The sequence below is a fragment of the Pituophis catenifer genome, unplaced genomic scaffold, assembly GCF_029215685.1.
Source record: "Pituophis catenifer annectens isolate HBS135680 unplaced genomic scaffold, rPitCat1.0.hap2 SCAF_11, whole genome shotgun sequence".
Classification (NCBI taxonomy): domain Eukaryota; kingdom Metazoa; phylum Chordata; class Lepidosauria; order Squamata; family Colubridae; genus Pituophis; species Pituophis catenifer.
The window spans coordinates 24,991,025-25,012,210 of NW_027256891.1; the positions used below are offsets into that span (position 1 = coordinate 24,991,025).

Consider the following 21,186-nt stretch of genomic DNA (forward strand, 5'->3'; position numbering starts at 1 on the left):
CAAAGGATTGTAATTTCAGATTAAACGCAGAGGAGAAACGGGAGGCTCTTGGCAATCGAATGCTTTTCGACGCGTTTTTGGATTTTATTTTTGAAGCCACCGAGCGATGAAGGGCGGGTGGAAACCCAGCCCTGCACGATTTCTGATCCTCGCCGGCCTCTTGAGCGCCGTCCGGGCTCTCCCCATCAAAGCCAACGTGAGTTTAGTCTACTTCAACACTTTCAACCGAACCTCGACCAACAACAGGTGCGAGTGCGGCATGTTCGGCGTGCATTCTCCCGTGACGGAGGCTCGTGGGCTGGTGGTGCTTTCCAACTCTTCCAAGTTCCAAGCTTGCACGTGGGATACGCATTTCGCCCCCGCGGTGTCGCCCTGGATTGCCCTCGTCGCAAGAGGCAACTGCACCTTCACGGAGAAGATTAAGCGGGCGGCCAGACTGGGCGCGGCGGCCGTGGTCATCTATAACTACGCAAAGCACGGCAACAATACAATCCACATGGCACATCCCGGTAAGTGTTAAACCGTTGGGCCTGGGAGCTTTTTAATAGTCCCTAGGTAGGAAAACCGTGTGAGGATTTTTGTCTTTTGCGAGTGGATTTTGACCTTTGAAGCAGAGTTCTGCCTGAAGCTTCTGGGTGGTACAGAGTGTGTGTGTGTGTGTGTGTGTGTGTGTGTGTATAGAGGGACAGGCTGTGTAACTTTATCCTCTTCTGCTTTGGGGGTAATTTCTAATATCAGACTAGAATAGAATTACAGGCTTCCTGTGTTGATTCTGTGTTGGTTTTATTATGCCAGCCTGAACGTTAGTGCCATGTTCATTGGGGAACATTTTTTACACTCGGTGAGACTTGCACCCCAAAAAATAAAAAAACGGGATTAAAAACAAACAAACAAGATTACTTGTGAGAGTCTTTTAGGTAAGACGGGCGGTTAGAAATTTAATAATAAATAAATAAAAGATAGAAAGGGCTTGGCTTGAAAAATCAGGATGAAACTCCTTGATGGGCTTATTTATTAGTAGAGTTGCAGCATTCTGAAATAACGGGGGAAGGGGGGGACACCCCGCAAATAAAGGTGCATGTTTTCCCGTGCTACCTTTCAAAAGTCTGGTTGAAGGTGATGCCCAAGGAGGAGCATGCGAAGATGAATAAAAGACCTCGGATAAGGCATATAAATGTGCACTCGTACAAAGAACCAGCAAGGCAAGAATAAGCAGTTTGCTATCTGGTTTCTCCGGCATTCCCCGTATCGTCTTTTGTGCTTTTGAATTTTGTTTATAAACGCCAAGAGTGCAGAGCTATGCGCTTTCTTTATCCAGTGTGTCGAGAATTGCATCCAGTGGTAACAGCAGCCATATTTGTTTTCCGGTGACTTAACTCCCCTAAGTACATCGTAAGTTTCTCCTCCCCTCCCCTCCCCTGCCCTCCCCTCCTCTCTTCATTTCTTCATAAACCAAGCCAAAGGAAAATCTGCACCACTGATGTCTCTCTGGCTGGTGTGCATTGCGTTGATGGAGGGTTTTGACTTGGCGGCTGCTTAGCAGAAGCCTAATTTAATCATTTCCACTGCTGAAGCAGAGTAAAAGTTGGAAAAGGGATGAAATGAGGAAGGGGCTTTGAGATGAATAGACCAAAACCCTTGTTCTAACGATGAGAAGCCTTTTGTTTTGAGCGTACGCTCGGAAGTTTTGTTGCAGTTTTGTTGTTGTTTTTAAAAATGTCTAGTCCACAGATCTAGGGTACACAAAGAACTGGCTCAACAAAGGGCCCATTGCATGCCAACAGATGTTCAGTGATAGCGTATCTGCCCTGAAAAGTTATCCAAAAATTAAAATTGCCAATTCTCTCCCAAGAAGCAAGTAATTTTGGTATCCCGGTGAATTTCCTTGAGGGAAATTCTGGGGAATTTTTCTGGGAAAATTCTGGGGAATTTTTCTGGAAGGGGGCGTGGGTTGTATAAATATTTCTGCTAAATTCTGCAATCAAATGCAGAAGACCAAAATGGCAGAAAGGAATGCTTTGGGGTCATTTTTTTCCCCCTTTTGGTGGTGGTAGCAGATAACCTGCCGGGCCTTTGTCTCAGTTTCAGCCTGACCTGAAGTTAATGATTGACACGTGAATAGCTTTCAGTGGCTTTGCTGAGTGCAGAACTTTTTAAGTTTTTTACTTAACATTTTTACTTTTTTACTTCGAATTCTTCTTTAAGCAAGAATTCAAGGGTTCTGGTGTCAGAGATGCTTTTGTTTTGGTTGAGCCCAATAAGTCTGGAAGACGTTTAATCCAATGCCTGTGCTTCGGTCTATGTTTTTGGTTCCTGCGTGATATTTCCCCATCTTATATTACAGGGCAGGGATGTCAAACTCGATTTCACTGAGGGCCGCATCAGGGTTGTGTTTGACCTCGGGGGCCAGAGTGGGCGTGGCCAGCTTGACATCACTCGTATTGGGGGCACCTGTGGTAGCCCGAGCGCTCTGCCAGCGAAAACAGGCTTCTGGTTTCCGTTTTTGCCTATGACGGCCTCCTGCAGCCCTCTGCCAGCGAAAACTGATCTGGCCCACAGGGTGGTTAGATCTGGCCTACGGGGCCACCCTGGAAACAGCGAAGGACTGGCCCATAGTCCCTCTGCCAGCGAAAACAGAGCTCCGGAGGTGGCCCTCCCAGGCCCCGTTTTTGGCCACGACGGCCTCCTGCAGCCCTCCGCCAGCGAAAGCAGAGCTCCGTTTTCACCGGCAGAGGGCAGCAGGAGGCTGTCGTGGCTGGTCCTTTGCTGTTTCCCGGGTGGCCCCATGGGTCAGATCTAAGCACCCTGTGGGTCAGGTCCAGCCCCCAGGCCTTGAGTTTGACACCCCTGTTATAGGGGGAAAACGTGTGGCAGTCCGTGAGAGTCTTAAAATTTGAGTCTGGTAGCCCCTTTCAGATTAGCACATTTGATTAAGCTTTTGCAAGCGGCATCTCATTTCATCTGATGCATAGAGTAACTGAAACCTGATCTAAAGTGGGACGAGTCAGATAGAAGGGGAAGCGACAGTGTGGTTGTGCAGATTACCTAGGAGATCACAAGTATTTAACCATCGTAATGGGTGGGAAACCCATTGTGTTTGTCAAATCCTCCTGAGACAGCCTGTAATCTTTTTACCTTCAGCAACCGCTTGCTCAGTTGGGCTCCTCAAATGTCTTTCTCCCAAACCAGCTCATACGGGTAGTCTTCGACCTAGGACCACAATGGAGCCAAGAATGGACGTCTCTAAGTGAGACATTGGTTAAGGGAGTTTTGCCCCGTTTTACGACTTTTCCTCGCCACGTTTGTTAAGTGAGTAACATGGTGGTTAAGTGAATCTGGCTTCCGCCATTGACTTTGGTCGTCAGAAAGTCGTAAAAGGGGATCATGTGATCCCCGGGACACTATCATCATCATAAAAATGAGCCAGTTGTCAAGCATCCAAATGTAAATCATGTGACCATGGGGATGCTGCAAACGGTCATAGGTGTGAAAAGTCACGTTTTTTTCAGTCCCGCTGTAACTTCAAACGGTCACTAAACGAACTGTTGGAAATCTGTACTTTGTAATCTCTAATGGAGTCTCCGAAGGGTCGAACACTAGTGTTCTTTTGCCTTTGTTTCGAGTCGTGATGTCAAACCTCTATCCATCGATTGCTCTGCACACATTAGTTCCAGGTAGAATTCAGAGAGCCACGGCTGGCAGATGATGATGTGAATCTCATTGGAGGGAGAAATATGGGGGAAAAAAACCCAACTTAGTTCAGTGGCTAAGATGCTGAGCTTGTCAATCGAAAGGTCGACAGTTCAGTGGTTCGAATCCCTAGCGCCGCGTAACGGGGTGAGCTCCCGTTCCTTATCCCGGCTTCTGCCAACCTAGCAGTTCAAAAGCACATAAAAAATGCAAGTAGAAAAATAGGGACCACCTTTGGTGGGAAGGGAACAGCGGTCCATGCACCTTTGGCGTTGAGTCATGCCGGCCACATGACCACGGAGACGTCTTCGGACAGCGCTGGCTCTTCGGCTTTGAAACGGAGATGAGCACCGCCCCCTAGAGTCAGGAACGACGAGCACATATGTGCAAGGGAACCCTTTACCTTTACCTAGTCTTCAGAGGTCTGTGATGGTGCTGCTGGTAAAGATGAGAATTAAATAGACCCCTTTGTTTAGCTAACCCAAAGTTGTTTCCCATGTTAGTAGCATCATTCATTCTTCTGGGGTTGTTTATGAGAATCTCATTTCAGGTTGGGCTCAGTATGCAAATATAGTCCTGCCACCTAGGGCCTAGGAAAATGCAGCTTCCATATCAGCATGATTTGTAAACTTATTAATAACACCTTTGAGTGGCTCGAGCTGTAAGATGTAGATAACAGCCAAGAGTGTTCTGTTGTTCTGGTTTTTTTTTTAATAGGTTCTCCCTAGGAATCAATTTGCTTCTATTGATCAGTCTATTGATCTTGTTGGGCGGATTGTTCAGTCTCCTGACTGCCTGGATTAATTCCATCAGTTGAGCATCTCTTTGTCAAATGGGTCAGAGCAAACGCATAAGAGTAAAAACCTATGGAAAATTGATTTGGTGTGATGCATTCTGGGCAGAATCTTGGAAGCGCGTGCGTATGGTCTCCATGGTGATCTGTAGGTTTTCTGTAAAACGTCGTTGTTTGTGTGTCCGTTATAGTTTTCACCCTGGTGCCAAGGAGGTTGGGTTTATCTGTAAATAAGGGCACACGCATGATTTCACGGGATGCCGGTATCTTCGTAGCTGGTTTTTCAACAATGCTTTTTCAATTTTTAAATCTGGAAATCCTTCGTTTAATTGGGATTCATTGGTGACACTCATCGATGAGATCCATGGGAGAAGAATCATCAGATTCCATCAAGACCTCAATCACTTCCACCCACCATCAACCTTAGCCTTCCTATCCACAGCACGAGTCAATTTCCTCAATGTCATGATAACACTGCACAACGGACACATAAACACCACATTATTCGGGAAGCCTGCAAAGAATAAATGGAGTTTAATTATTTTTTTTTTTAGCTCAAGTCTCAAAACAATCCGGGCAGAGAGAAATATCAGAGCACGCTCATCTTGCCAAGCATTCCCATTACGGATTTTTAAAAAGCTGTTTTGGAACGACAAAATAATCTGGCTTATAAATCCCAATTTGAATCCTATATCAATTCAGCCATTTCAAGCATCTGATGGAGCAAGCTGTAACTCATCAAAACCGAATGCCTTTTTACTAAAACTGGTTGGTTGGAAAAGGCGCTACTAAACCTCCTCCTGATTTTCCTCTGCTTATGTGTCCAGGTTTATGCTGGTCTCTGGTTGTAATAAAGATGTGATTTGATATATATCCAGGTTAGCACAGGCAATCATCACAGAGTACATTTGTGAATACTGTATAAACTGCCTTACTTACTGCTTGTGACCAGAATGCTCTGGAAAATCAGACATTTCAAGCATAAAAGAAAACTAGTTTTTGATCAAGAGGGATTCTGTAACCAATTCATTCTGAGAATTGGTCCTATGTCTTCGGAAATGATAGAGACATGAAAAAGAGAACAGAAAGAAGCCTGTTCTGAATTCACTGGGCTTATAGTAGAAACAAACTTAATGGAATTGTAAAAATCCAAGGCACAGTTCTTTATCTATCCTGGAACAATAGTGCCCCCAGCTGGCCAACTTTTAATTGTGCACACCAAGCCAAATGCCCACATTCCAAAAAAATCTCCTGCCTGTAATCACACAAATTAGTTCCCCACAGAAACTGTATTGTTCTTTTTCAATATCATAGATTGGTCAGCAGATGACAGGCAGAATCGAGGAAGCAATTCGCTTCCCCAGTTTTTCTTCCCTTCTTTGCACTTTCAATTCTCTCCATGTTTTTTTTTTTCTCTGATTCTCCTTTTCAGTTCCTAGTTATTCTATTAACATTCTTACCCATCAGCCTTGCAGTCTCTGGCTTGTTGTTATACCTGGATAGGAATATTTCTTAGGTGCAAGCCATTATAAAAATGTAATGGACATACAAATCCCACACCAGAACAACAACGAATAAAGAACATTTATTTTAGCCGATTCAAGGAAGTGAATGCTGGAGTAATAAAATAGCTGAGCGGTACCAAAACATGCACAACTGGTACAAAAGGACTCAGCAACCATCTTTTCATCCCAAGCTGTCAGGTGCAAAAAGTTTGAATGTCATCGCTGAAATACGACAAGCGAATTGTCAGAAGGTCGCAAAAAAACGATCACGTAACCCCTAGGACACTGCAACTGTCATAAATGTGAGTTGGTCGCCAAGCATCCGAATGTGAATCATGTGTCCATGGGGATGCTAAAACAGTCACAAGTCCCATTTTTTCAGTGACATTGTAACTGAACGGTCACTAAATGAACCGTTTGTAAGTCGAGGACTGTCTGTAGAACAACTGTGGCAAGAAAGGTCGTAAAACGGAGCACAACTAAGTTCCCAACCGTCTCGCTCAGCAACAGAAATTTCCACCTCAATTGGGCTTTAAGTTAAGAATTGCTCGTATTCGTTCTATTAATCATGTTCTAGGTTTTCAAATAGAAATTAATGTTTGATATTTCCTGAATGATGTACCCTCTGGCCTGGTGCTTCTGGACAATCGTCACGGATCACCTGACCTTGCGCACGGCTAACTTCCCATGTTCTGTGTTCCAAAGTGCAGCTTGATTCCAGGTAAACAAAACATTTTCAGCCATGTCAATCAGAATCACCCTGGCTTCCTATCCGTCGTGTAACATCATCGAATGTATTAGAAAATACACCATATTAAAAAAAAACAGTTATCCAGTACCTAACTGACCAAATCTTAAACAGGTTGAGACCTGGTTAAGTGTTTAGTTGAGAAGCCATCAGAAACTTCCAGAATGGCACACTAAATTGGGAAGTTACAGATACATATCAGAAGGTGGCAATGACGCACAATTCATGTATTGCCAAGAAAACTATGTGGATATTCTTCATGTGTGTGTAGTCAGTAGGAGCTCAGCTCAGCTCTTTCTTCACCTTCCAGCCTTCGTTATAAGTAAAGAATAGAATAGAATTCTTTATTGGCCAAGTGTGATTTAACACCCAAGGAATTTGTCTTTGGTGCATCTGCTCTCAGTGTACATAAAAAGAAAAAAAAAACATTCATCAAGAATCATAAGATACAACACTTAGCTATAAGCAAGATGACCCATTAACCCTTGGAGTTAAGGCCATAAATATTAAGAATTTCATACTTCGATCTAATGAACAGCCTTGCGGTTTTCCATTTTCATTTAAAGACCTCTTCTTGGGTGGACCTCAAGTTGTGCCATGTCTATATTCGTTGTTTGTATAACGGGCTTTGACCTGTCTAGACATGTTTTCCCTTTTTGCAGATTATCAGTAGCTTGATGCTTCTGAGCTGGGTCCTGTGTCACACTCCCTGATCATATGAAAAACCCCAGACCTCCAATCTTGTGTAATCAGCTCCCTTAAAAAAGGAAGGGAAATGCCTTTTTCTGATTCATTCCCAGCAAATAGAAAGTCAGCCAAACTCCAGGAAAGACCCTACTGAATGATATAACAGTATTTCTGCCTGAACATGTCTGGGCACTTTCCTTTCCATTGAAATTCATACACATTTGTTTTCTTCTGGTCTACGAAGAATCTGATGATAATTGTTGCTTCTTTGTGTTGCAGTGCTGCTGCACCCTGGATAGAATTGATTCTTTCTTCCTTCCGTAAGAGATTGACAGTGCAAAGTTTGGGAAAGGAACAGAAGAAAAGGAAAAAAAAAACAGAATAAAACAAAGGTTAGAGGGAGGTATGGAGGCAACTTTCATCTCACGAATAGTTTCCCATATTACACTAAGCTGTGTTTTGTTGAATCAAGTGTGCGGAGCGGGTCGGAGACATACGGTTGACATAAGATCAAAGCAAGCCAAACAGATCAAATTTGTCCTTTTGACATGATATTTGAACCCGTAAGTGTGATTTCCCAAGTCCTCGGCTCAATCCTAAATAGAGGTTTTGAGGTTATCCAGTTTATTTGGAGCTGGGGTTTAAATCTGGGACTTTCACCATGAAATGTTTAATGTATTGCTCCATACCGATTGCTCTCAGCTGACATTTGTGAGTAAATGACAAGTTATTTCTTACTTCCAAGGGTGAAATCCAGCTTGGAAACCCCCCCTCCCCTTTCCACGAACCCAAAACCCTTTGTCTGAAACAGATTTTGTCATCTCTTATCCTGTCTTCTTGTTACCTTTCATCTGTAGCTCAAGAAATGCTGTCTTGTCTGCAGATGGAAAAAAGACTGGAACCATTAATATTCAACTAATGCTAATTTTTCCTCCAAGCTAATTCATTTATTTGAAAAGTACATTTTTATTACCTAGCTAATAAGGTCCAACATTGTTCCTCTCTACGTTGCCCAAGGAAAATTACACAAATCAAAATCTTTATTTAAGTTCTTTGAAAAGTCAAACAAATCTAGAGCAAACTCTCCCAGGCAAGGGTTCTTGAGATGTGAAATCCCAGGGAGTTGTTTTTAGGGCACCGAGACCTTGTGTTTATTGTGAGAAAACACAACGACCGCTTCTCATTATGTATTTAATGTATTTTGATGTGGTTTTCATTCATTCTTGTGGGGAATTTACGCATTTTTCAGAGGTGGCATTTGGGTTTTTAGCATTTCAGAACCTGGAAAACGAAGCCAACATTTTTTTTCCACCTGTCACATTATTATTACTATTACATTGTTATGGTAGTTACGATTGCATCAAATTTACAGGTCACTAACTTGTATTGTAGAAGGCAAAGCCTTTTCTGTGTGATGCAGAATTTGCATAGAATGGAAACTAGAAATAAATTGCCAGGAGCTTCCTTGTTACCATTTCCTAGAAAAGGAACGGATTTATTAAAAGAATGAATAAAACTTTCCAGAGTTTGGAATCTCCCAGTTGTCCTAAATCTACAGCACCTAGAATCTCCATCAGCTATAATCTTCTGAGGAAGTAACCTCAACATATCTGGAGCAGGCCAGCTTGAGAGATGTTGATCTAGAGCAGGGATCGGCAACCTTAAACACTCAGAGACACAAAAGTCCTAACCGGAAGCCCCCGTTCAATTCTGGAGCCGACCGAAAGTCCAGTTCCCCCATTATAGTCTCCTCCTAGCACGGCGTCCTTTTTCCTCTGCTGACCGGAAGTCCCGTTCCCCCACCATAGAGTCTCTTCCTAGCACAGCATCCTTTTTCCTCTACCTGTCCTAACCGAAAGCTCTATCAATTGTAGAGCCGACCAGCAACAAGGAGCCGCAGCAAAGGCATAAAAGAGCCACATGCGGCTCCAGGGCCGCAGGTTGCTGACCCCTGATCTAGAGTCAGGGTTTCTCAACCTTGGCAACTTTTAAGATGTGTGAACGTCAACACCCAGAATCCATACTGACCTGGACATCTATAGCTGTGTACATATAGTACAGAGGTCTTCAAACTTGGCAGCTTTAAGACTTGTGGACTTCAACTCTCCAGCTATGCTGGCTGGAGAATTCTGGGAGTTGAAGTCCACAAGTCTTAAAGCTGCCAAGTTTGGGCACCTCTGATGTAGCACAATAGGCGAGAAAGATATCAGCACAATGCACTTTATTGAACGAGGCCGTCGTTTCAAATGGCAGCAGATGAGTAGCCTTCCATCCGGTTCTTGTCCAGGTTTGCTCATTTCAGAAAGGTGGAGCTTCTTTGCCTAAGTTCTTATCTTCTCCAACCCTAATTGAGAACCTTTGGTGACAGAATGTCGACATCCTGGCCCAATTATTCATAATTTGGAGCGCCGAGCAAAGCCCCAATCCGCTTGCTTAATCAAACAGCGCCACCTCTGTGACCTATTTAACTGAGCCTCCTGTGTTTTCTTTGAAAGCTTGAAGCACCGGGAGATAGGCCATGCCTCCATGACACATCCCACCATAGCCCATGTCCTTTACCAGCAATGCTTTCTCAGAAGAAAGAAGGAGAAGGTAAAGAAGAAGAAGAGAGATGGAGGAGACGGAGACTAAAACATATGATGAACGGTTGCAGGAAGTGGGCCTGGCTAGTCTAGTGAAGAGAAGGACCAGGGGAGACATGATAGCAGTCTTCCAATACTTGAGGGGCTGCCACAGAAAGAAAGGGAGTCAAGCTATTCTCTAAAGCATCTGAAGGCCAGACAACGAATAATGGATGGAAACTGATCAAGAAGAGATTCAACCTAGAAATAAGGAGAAATTTTCTGACAGTGAGAACAATCAACCGGTGGAAGAGAAGTTGCCTTCAGAAGTTGTGGGAGCTTCATCACTGGAAGCTCTCAAGAAGAGACTGGACTGCCATCAGTCAGAAATGGTGTAGGATCTCCTGCATAGGCAGAGGGTTGGACTAGATGTCCTACAAGATCCCTTCCAACTTTGTTAATCTGTGAAGGGAGGAGGAGGAGAAGAGGAGGAAGAAGACGACTTCTATGAATTATTCTTTAATGGAGCTTTAATGACCTGTATGTTAAGGAGGAAAGCCCACTCCAGACTGCAGGCCAGGGACGCTGCTAAATTGGGAAAGGCAGCTTTATGGACAAGAGCTTAGAATGGCCTAGATTATTTATTTATTTATTATTTAAATTTGTATACCGCCCTTCTCCTGGTGGACTCAGGGCGGTGCACAGCCAGATTAGTTCTCTGCAAATACAATTCAAAGCTGAATTGAATGTTATCAGATGGAATTTCCCTGCCCCATTTTTCCAACACCATGAATGAAACTTCTCTTTTCATTTTTTTTTTTCCAGAGTGAAGATTCCACCCTTGTCCTCTTACCTCTTTTAAAAATAGTTAAACTCTCTCTTTCAGATGTATTAATAATGGCATCGCATTACTCACAATTCCCAGCTCCCACGTATTGGAGCGTTTTCTTTCTTTCTTTATTTTTTTCAGTAAGTTTCCAGAATCTCTTAGGTTTTGTACTCCGATAAAAGCACCGTACACGTCGTCTTTGATTTACGACATTTGTTTAACGACCATTTGAAGTTATGACCGCACTGGAAAAAAGTGACTTACGACTAGTTCTCTCACACTTACCATCTACATCGCAACATTTCCATGGTTACACAATCCAAAATTCGGGAGCTTGGCAACCTGCACGCATTTATGACGGTTGCAATACCCTGGGGTCATTGTGATTCACAACACAAAAGGTCACACAATTGGGTGCAACTCAGTAACTGCATCACTTCGTGGCTGACATTTCAATCCCAGTTGTGGTTGTAAATTGAGGACGATTGTCATTTCGGGATCGATAAAATGGATTTTATTTTTATTTTTCGATTGCACATTTCAATAGTTTCTGGCTCTTTATTTTCTTAACCACCTTTCCCAGCGTGAGAGCCTTCTCCAGAGGTTTTGGCCATCGTGTGTCCAAAACTTACGGAAATGAATTTCGATAGAGAATATCCGTAGCTCGGTGGTTACGGAGATTCTCAAGTCATCCAGGTCATGGCTGTCCCTTTTTTTCAAGAGGCAAATGGACTTTCTGGTTTTGTTGTTTTTCTTTTTCTTTGAAGACGTTTCACTTCTCATCCAAGAAGTGAAACATCTTCAGCTCTGAAGAAGCTTCTTGGATAAGAAGCAGAACATCTTCAAAGAGCCTTGGTGGCGCAGCACTGTAAGTACTGTTAAGTAGCACCAGCTGCCTGCAATTACTGTGAGTTCAAATCTCACCAGGCTCAAGGTTGGCTCAGCCTTCCATCCTTCCGAGGTAGGTCAAATGAGGACCCGGATTGTGGGGGCAATAAGCTGACTTTGTATAAAAAAGAACACAGCTTAGGGAGGCCCGAAAGCCCTACTAAGAAGGTATATACAAAAAGTATGAAGGCTATTGCTTAACGCATTGTAAGCCGCCCTGAGTCTCCGGAGAAGGGCGGCATATAAATCGAACCAATAAAATAAATAAATAAATAAAATAAAAACCAGGCAGTCCAGTTGCCTCTTGGGGAAAAAAAGCACCTTTGGCACATCCGTATCTCCAGTTTGGACTGTGGAGTCCTCACCACTTTCTGAGCTTGGTCGTTTACTGGCAGATTTTTCGTTTCCTGATTAGGTAACATCATCAATGCAAGCGAGTGGTTTGCTCCGTTTGCTTGTCAGGCTAACCTTGGTGCGGTTTTTCTCCTTAGTACCGTAGTTCCTGAATTAGAGCATGGGCTTTCTGCTTCTTTTATTTGTCTGGTGTCAATCCTTGCTTATCTGGCTGTTGGTTGCCAGAGATTTATGTGTTACCAATAGAGGAGAATATTTGCGTAGCTCAGGGTTGAAACGAGGGGGTCCTTGGTGTTCTCTGAGCTTGTTTTGTTTCCTTGGAGGCCTTTCATGACCCATCTAGGTAACATCATCCGTGTTGGAAGAAAGTGGGGTGTGTGGAGAGGAAGAGGAGGAAGAAGAGCGTGGGGCGCTTAGTGCTCTCTGAGCTTGCTTGTTTCCTTGTAGACGTTTCTTTACCCAAGCTAGGTAACATCAATGCCTGTACATGTCCCGGTCTTCAACAAAGAGCAAACTCCACCCTCACCAGCCCTGATGAGTTTACCCAGGCAGGTAATGAAACGTCTTCAAGGCAAACCCAGATGCTCAGAAAGCACCAAACACAGGTAGTCCTCGACTTACGACCACAATCAAAGGCCAAAAGTTCCGTTGCTGAGTGAGACATTTGCTTAAGTGAGTTTCGCCCCACAAACATGAAGCGAATCGCTGAGGTGGTTAGGTTAGGAACATGGTTGTTAAGTGAATCAGGTGTCCCCGTTGACTTTGCTGGTCAGGAGGTCGCAAAAAAAAGCGGGGGGATCATGTGACCCTGCAACCATCACAAATACGAGTCCGTTGCCAAGAGGCTGAATGTTGATCACGTGACCACGGGGATGCCGCAACGGTCGTAAGTGTGAAAAACGGCCCTAAGTTCCTTCTTTTAACGCCGTCGTGACTTGGGAACGGTCACTAAATGAACTGTTCGCAAGTCGGGGGCTACCGATTCTCTGCAAAAGCCTTGGCGGCAGGAACAATTTGTCTTGCTGCCCCAGAAACTAGGACTCTCAGAATCCTTAGGCAGGCCACAGGCGGCCAGGTGAAGTCTACCTTAGCCACTTGTCCGGGAGGGATTGGGCGTGTCTTCCAAGCACCGCCCATCCAACGCAGGCGCCGCCCCCCCCTGCTGCCCAAGGCGACGGCTTCGGTCAGAGAGGGAGTGGGCATGTCCTCCAAGCGCTGCCTATCCAGTGCAGGTGTTGCCCCCCCTTCGCCCGGGGACGGCCTTGGTCAGAGGGGGGAGTGGGCGTGTCCTCCAAGCACCGCCCCTTCATGCAGGCTCCGCCTCCCCAGCTGCCTGAGGTGACAGGCTGGGGGGAAGGGGGCGGAGCTGTGTCCTCCAAGCGCCGCCCCTTCACTCAGGTGCAGCCCCCTCCCCCTCGTTCTGTCCGGCTCCCTCAGTCGGAGCGGAGGGGGGGAAAGGAGAGTGGGCGTGTCCTCCAAGCGCCGCCCCTCCGCGCAGGCGCCGCCCCCCCTTTCTGCCTGAGGCGATGGTCTCGATCGGAGGGGGGGGAAAGGAGAGTGGGCGTGTCCTCCAAGCGCCGCCCCTTCACTCAGGCGCCGCCCCCTCCCCCTCGTTCTGTCCGGCTCTCTCAGTCGGAGCGGAGGGAGGGGGAAGGAGAGTGGGCGTGTCCTCCAAGCACCGCCCCTTCACTCAGGCGCCGCCCCCCCTTTCTGCCTGAGGCGATGGTCTCGATCGGAGTGGGGGGGGAGAGTGGAGGCGTGTCCTCCAAGCACCGCCCATCCAGCGCAGGCACCGCCCCCTCCCCCTCGTTCTGTCCGGCTCCTTCAGTCGGAGAGGGGGGGCCTGAAGGAGTGGGCGTGTCCTCCAAGCACCGCCCCTTCACTCAGGCGTCGCCTCCCCCTTTCTACCTGAGGCGATGGTCTCAATCAGAGTTAGGGGGAAGAGTGGAGGCGTGTCCTCCAAGCACCGCCCATCCAGGCGCAGGCGCCGCCCCCTCCCCCCCGTTCTGTCCGGCTGCCTCAGTCGGAGCGGGGGGGGGAGTGGGCGTGTCCTCCAAGCGCCGCCCCTCCGCGCAGGCACCGCCCCCTCCCTCCCTCCCTCCCTCCCGCGCGCGCGGCGGCGGCGGCGGCAGAGGCTGCCTGAGGCGACGGCCGGCGGCGTCTGAGGGGAGCGGGCGATGCGGCGAGCGGGGTCGGCTCTGGCGGCGTGGTTGTCGCCGCTGCTGGCCGGGCTGCTGCTGCTGCTGTCTTTCGGCGCCGGCGGGGGCCCGTGCCCGGCGGGGGCTCAGTCGGTGTGGACGGCGTGGCTGAACGTGTCGTGGCGCCTGCCGGGCAGCAACTCGTCGGCGTGGAGCGCGGGCGAGAGCGGCCTCTTCGGGCAGGACTCGCCGGTCAGGCCGGCCGCCGGGCTGGTGGTGGCGCCGGACGCCCGCGAGGGTCTCAACGCCTGCAGCCCCCGCAGCAACTTCTCGGCGGCGCCCGCCGACCGGCCCTGGGTGGCCCTGGTGCAGCGCGGAGGGGGCTGCATGTTCAGCGTCAAGATCAACGCCGCCGCCCGGCTCCGAGCCCAGGCCGTGGCCGTCTTCAACTACGACGGCGCCGCCGGCCCCGAGGTCCAGACCATGACCCACCCGGGTGAGGAGGGGGCTCTGGGGAGGGGTCTGGCTTCCGAAGCCCCTCGGCATCCTCCCTTGGACTCCGCTGGGGATGATGGGGCTCGGGGGGAGACCGTGGGGGGGGAAAGAGTCTCCACTTGGTCCCGCTGGGGATGATGGGCCTCTGGGAGGGGAGGGGGGTCTGTCTTCCTCGCCCCGAAGCCCCTCGGCTTCGCCTTGGCTCCGCTGGGGATGATGGGGCTCGAGGGGAGACGGTGGGGGGGTGGGGTGGGTCTCCCCTTGGCCCCGCTGGGGATGATGGGGCTTTGGGGAAGCCGGTGGGGTGGGTGGGTTTCCCCTTGGCTCCGCGGGGGATGATGGGGCTCTAGGGGAGACGGGGGGGGGGGTGAGTGCGTGGGTCTGCCTTCTCGGCTTCGCCTTAGCCAAGCTGGGGATGATGGAGCTCTAACGAAGCTGGTGGGGGGGGTCTCCCCTTGGCCCAGCTGGGGATGATGGGGCTCTGGGGAAGCTGGTGGGGTAGGGGGGGTCTGTCTTCCTCTCCCCTAAGCCCCTCGGCATCGCCTTGGCTCCGCTGGGGATGATGGGGCTCGAGGGGAGCCGGTGTGGGGTGGGGTGGGTCTCCCCTTGGCTCCGCTGGGGATGATGGGGCTCGAGGGGTGACGGTAAAGGGGGAGGGTCTCACTTTGGCTCCGCTGGGGATGATGGGGCTCTAGGGGAGCCGGGGGGGTGGGGGGAGTCTCCCCTTGGCCCCGCTGGGGATGATGGGGCTTTGGGGAAGCTGGTGGGGTGGGGTGGGGGTCTGTCTTTCTCTCCCTGAAGCCCCTCGGCTTCACCTTGGCCCAGCTGGGGATGATGGGGCTCTAGGGGAGACGGGGGGGGGGGGGGTGTGAGTGCATGGATCTGTCTTCTCTGCTTTGCCTTGGCACAGCTGGGGATGATGGGGTTTTGGAGAAGTGGATGGGGTGGGGGTCTGTCTTCCTCTCCCCAAAGCCCTTTGGCATCGCCTTGGCCCCGCTGGGGATGATGGGGCTCTGGGGAAGCTGGGGGGGGGGTCTCCCCTTGGCCCTGCTGGTCTTTATCTCCTTTCCTGCTGGGGATGATGGAGCTTTGGGAGAGCCGGTGGGATGGGGTGTCTTTCGCCTTGGCCCCGTTGGGGATAATGGGGCCTGGGACTCTAGGGGAGGATTGGGAGGGGAGCCCAGGAAGGTCTCAGATCCAGCTTTGCCTTGCTGGTCCCAGACTGTGGGGCTTTCCCTGCTGGGGATGATGGGACTTGGGACTCCAGGGCCAGCGAGGGAGCCAGTGGGATGTCTTTCTCCCTAGCCCTCAAGGGGCTTCTTCCACCTTTGTCCAGCTCATTCCTGACTGTGGGGCTGTTTTGCTGGGGATGATGGGGTTTGGCACTCCAGAAAGGGCTCTGGAAAGGATCCAGGGGAAGCCGGTGGAGTTTAGAGGGTTTGGAGCAAGGTGGACCTCCCTCCCCTCCAGCCCTTCAGAAGGTTTCCTTTCCCCAAAGACCCTCAGTTCATCTTTGTTCATGACCCCTTCTTGCTGGGGATGATGGGGTTTGGGACTCCAGGACGACCATGGGGCTTTGGGAGCATCCAGTGGGCTTTAGAAAGTCAGGGAAGAAGACTGACCCATCTGGAAGGCAGGCACGATGTGACTTGGGATCCTTCTGGTCTGTTTTTTTTAAAAACGTACATTTATTAAAAGGCCATTCTTCCTCCCTTTAAGATGAAAGACAAGAGGAAAGAAATGGCAAGACACGAAAAGGAAACTAAAGTTCTAAAGATTATATAAGTGACATCCGACTTTCTTCCCAACGATCTTACTGTCTTTCCTTCCTCTTTAAGATTTTATACAAGTACTACAATCCGCCTCTCGTCCATATCTGTTTTAATCTTCAGAGCCATAAATCATCATATTCTTTCTTTCTTTCTTTCAGCAAAAAAAAAAAAAAAGTTTCCAAGTCTTTGGTGTTTTGATCTCTGACCAAACAGATCCCAGTTTTGCCATTTCTGCAAATTCTTTCATTTTCGCTATCCGTTCCCCCCCCACAGTGAGGACTTCTCTTTCCATACCCTCCTTCCTCCCTTCCCTTCTTTCTTCTTCCCTTCTTTTCCTTCTTCTCCTTTCCTAACTTCTACCTTCTTCCCCTTCTCCAATCTCTTTTTTTCCCCCCTAACAAAACAAGTGCTATATTTATTTATTTATTTATTTATTTATTTATTTATTTATTTATTTATTTATTTATTTATTTATTTATTTATTTATTTATTTAGCGTATGGTTGGTCACACACAGTATTAAAACACTTCATTTTTACAGGTTAAAAACAATTAAAACAATAAAAAAGCAGTAAGAAAACCTAAAAGGAAAAGTGCTATAAACCCAATAGGAAAAGAATCAACAGTCCCAATTTAACCATGAATGTGCTGCTATCGTCTGCAAGATAGGATGGTAAAATATCCCAGAATCTCTGCTACTGTGGTTTTGTATTTCCACCCAAGTTCTTTAGGGATGCCTCCTGAGGACCTTCCTCGCTCCCCCCCACCCACCCCAGATTTTCAAGGCTTACAAAAGGAGAAAGGATAGTTGAGGGAGGGGGGGGGAGGAAGGGGTTAGGGCCTTTCTGTTCTGGATCTCCATTGGATGACATCATAATCCACATTCCACATCTTCTGGAGCAGGGTGTGGTTGGATCTCAGGCAGCCGTCTTCTTGATCCATGGACATTTGGATTTATACAAGAATCCAGCACGTTTAGAAGACATCATCAAGTCCTGGCAAAGCAGAAGCTACTACAGAGAGCCCCGAGGCCCCGCTGATGATTGACCCTGATTACAAGTTTTCAAAATAATCACCCGTCTCTCTTCAAAATACCTACGTGCACCTTCTGAGCCATTTAGTCTCCTCTAAGCTCGCTTGTTTATCCTGTGACTCTGTCCAGACCCGTTTAGACAAATGGCCCTATTGTAATATTTAGGCTGAAAGGTTCCCAGATGATTAACAGGACGACTGTAAAGTCACCTTCCAACAGGTTACCTTGAACAGGTCACCTGGGATTGCCAAAAGGTCCTTGGGCAGTTTGTGAGAGAAGCTTAGCGTGAGTTGTAAGAACGGGGGGGGGGTTGCTTTTCTCTTGGCCTCTTTCAACATTTGATTAGCTAACTTGACTGATAGTCTAGGATTTTTTTTTTTTTTTTTAAAGATGTCGCTTTATATTCTGAACAGATTAATGACTTTGGAAGCCAGCGAAACAACTACTTAGGAAAGTTTTATTTTTCTGTTTTCCTGAATCTTCGAGACTTTTTAAGGCTTCAGAATCTGGAGAATTTTAAAAACCTACTTGAATTGAAAGAATGACACAATGGGCTATTGTGCTGCTGTTGAAATTAAGCAGGTCTAGCCTTTTAACGAGTTTGGGGAGCAGTCGAAAATCTGCAAGACCCCTTAATGCAGATAAATTTTCTAGAATGCACTTTATTATTAAACGGGCCGGGGCTTTTTACGATGCTGGTGGCACAACTGAGAATTTTCTGGCTACTTAAACATACTCCGTAGGTCTCTCTCTTTTTTTTTTTTACGACATGATAAAATAGCGCAGTGACACACCGTGGCATTATCTCAAGTTTTTTTTTTTTTAAATCGTCTTGTTTAAACTGTAGGTGGGTACTGCTGCTCGCTTCGTTACTGCGGATGTGAATGAAAGCAAAGCAATGCATGAATAATTTCCAAGCTGAGAATTCTAAGAACATGAGGAGTAATTAAGTAATGCTTGTCTTTGGGTAATAGGAGTTTCCCTTTGGGAGAAGGAACGCTTGGCTCTTCCTTTCCCTCTGTGCACCTCTCTGTTGGCCCTGAACAAAAGTACTTTACTTACGTAGATGGCTTTCCTCTGGGAATTCACAAACACACAACATTTTGTTTGTTTTGCAAGTTAGTGCCGTGATTTGAGGATTGAAGAATAGAGTAGAGTAGAGTAGAGTAGAGTAGAGTAGAGTAGAGTAGAGTAGAATAGAATAGAATAGAATAGAATAGAATAGAATAGAATAGAATAGAATAGAATAGAATAGAATAGAATAGAACAGAACAGAACAGAACAGAACAGAACAGAACAGAACAGAACAGAATAGCAGAGTTGGAAGGGATCTTGGAGCAGGGGTGAAATCCAGCAGGTTCTGACAGGTTCTGGAGAACTGGTAGCGGAAATTTTCAGTAGTTCGGAGAATTGCCAAATGCCACTTCTGGCTGGCCCCAGATGGGGAGGAAATGGAGATTTTGCAATATCCTTCCCCTGGAGTGTGGAGGGAATGGAGATTTTGCAATATCCTTCCCCTGGAGTGGGGTGGGAATGGAGATTTTGTAGTATCCTTCCCCTGCCATGCCCACCAAGCCACACTACACCCACCAAGCCACGCCCACAGAACCGGTAGTAAAAAAAAATTGGATTTCACCATTGCCTTGGAGATCTTCTAGTCCAACCCCCTGCTTAGGCAGGAAACCCTCTACCATTTCAGACAAATGGTTATCCAATCTCTTCTTAAAAACTTCCCGTGTTGGAGCATTCACAACTTCTGGAGGCAAGTTGTTCCACTGATTAACCGTTCTAACTGTCAGGAAATTTCTCCTTAGTTCTAAGTTGCTTCTCTCCTTGATTAGTTTCCACCCATTGCTTCTTGTCCTGCCCTCAAGTGCTTTGAAGAATAGCTTGACTCCCTCTTCTTTGGGGCAGCCCCTGAGATATTGGAAGACTGCTATCATGTCACTCCTAGTCCTTCTTTTCATTAAACTAGACATACCCAGTTCCTGCAACCGTTCTTCATAGGTTTTAGCCTCCAGTCCCCTAATCATCTTTGTTGCTCTTCAGTTAAGGTGAAGATTAAATGCACAGGGCTGATGGATGCGGCGTGTCGACCACATGATACAGGACACGGCTTGCAATAAAATCTATTAAATCATATATCGTTGCCTAGATAGACCGTAATACAATATGCGATTTAAAATATTTTATACCACTCTCCCGTACAAAGGGTGCCAGGACGTTTTGCAGTAAGGGCAACCCATTAGAAAACACAAGTTTATCGGAGGCTAATCATTAACATTTCCCTCCATTGTACCACAGTAAGTCCTTCAATAACAAAAGAAGTCGCCGGCCGAGGAAAGCAAGTGGCTTTGGGCAATGCAGCAAGCATACCCTATAGGAGAAGGAAAGTTAATTTTCTGCTTTAGTAACCCCTGCATGGATTTTAGCCACGTCAGTATTGCTACGCCAGGGAAATGTAACTGACAGGAAGTAAATTATGCCTAGAAGTCACCTTAACCCTGCACAGGTGTGTGTGCAAGTCTGAAGGACTGAACGCAGTTGGGGATGTTAGGAAGAAACAGGCGCAAAATGGATCAATAACACTTTACGTAATTATCAGGTTTTAATTGGAAGCACGGCCAATAATGCCAGAGAAGCTTGAAAGGGCCCTTGGTGTTCTCTGAGCTTGGCTGTTTTCTTGAAGACGTTTTGTTACCCAAACTAGGTAACATCATCAGTGCTGAGTAAGGAGTGGGCTTTGCTCTCACCGCCCCCGCTAACATCGACAGGGCAAGCCAGTAGAACAGAGATGGCGAACTCTCTCGGCACCGAGTGCCCAAACTGGAACGCATGTGTGCCGGAGCCCCACAAACTCAAAGACCAGGCGCCTGGATAGCTCAACAGACAGAGCACTGTAATTTAACACCAGCTGTCTGCAATTAAAAGTAAGATCGAATCTCGCCAGGCTCAAGGTTGACTCAGCCTTCCATCCTTTCTAAGGTAGGTAAATTGAGGAGCCAGTTTGTGAGGGCAATAAGCTGACTTTGTATAAATATACAAAAGAATGAAGGCTATTGCTTAACGCATTGTAAGCCGCCCTGAGTCTCCGGAGAAGGGCGGCATATAAATCAAATTTAAAAAAAAAGACCAGTTGGCTAGTGCACATATACAGGCTGGAAACCAGAAGAGCAGCTGGCAATGGTGCACATGCTCACAGAGAGGGCTCTCCGTGCCACCTCTGGCACACTTTCCTTAGGTTCGCCATCATAGCACTAGAATACAAACTGGGAGCAAACCATCCCCACCCCCTTACTAGCACTGATAATGTTAGCTAGTTTGGGTAATGAAACGTCTTGCAAAAAAAAAACAGCCCAGTTCAGAGAGCATCAACAGGTGCTCCACACGGTGAAAAATGTGCAAGAAAACAACCATCCTCCAAGAGCACCGAGCATCCCTCATTTCAACCCAGAGCTACAAATACTCTCCTTTATTGCCAAGAGAAGCTTCTTTTCACGACTTGCCAACTGCAAAGCGTTGGGCGTATTCTGCGTGCATCCCAGATTAACGCAGGGCGACGGTGAGAGCAAACAGGCCTAGTTAGTCTAGTCTTGTGGGAGTCAGTGATGTAACTTTGCTGGTCTGTTCTGTTCCCAGCCTGCTAAAATTCCATGGGATCCAGTTATAAAAGTCGGTTCGCTTGAAATGACAG

At 47.3% G+C, this 21,186-nt stretch overlaps 1 protein-coding gene across 2 annotated transcripts in view; it reads left to right on the forward strand.

The window, feature by feature from the left end:
* The first annotated feature begins 231 nt into the window (after positions 1-231).
* RNF128 (ring finger protein 128) overlaps positions 232-21,186 on the forward strand; it is a 52,662-nt gene continuing 31,707 nt past the window's right edge. The window contains exon 1 of one of the 2 annotated variants that reach the window (XM_070952010.1): positions 232-509. In XM_070952010.1, coding sequence (XP_070808111.1) covers positions 260-509 — 250 coding nt within the window. In that variant the 5' untranslated portion in view covers positions 232-259. Of the gene's footprint in view, positions 510-14,231; positions 14,690-21,186 lie in introns of those variants that run through there. The other variant, XM_070952009.1, reaches the window with a different exon arrangement.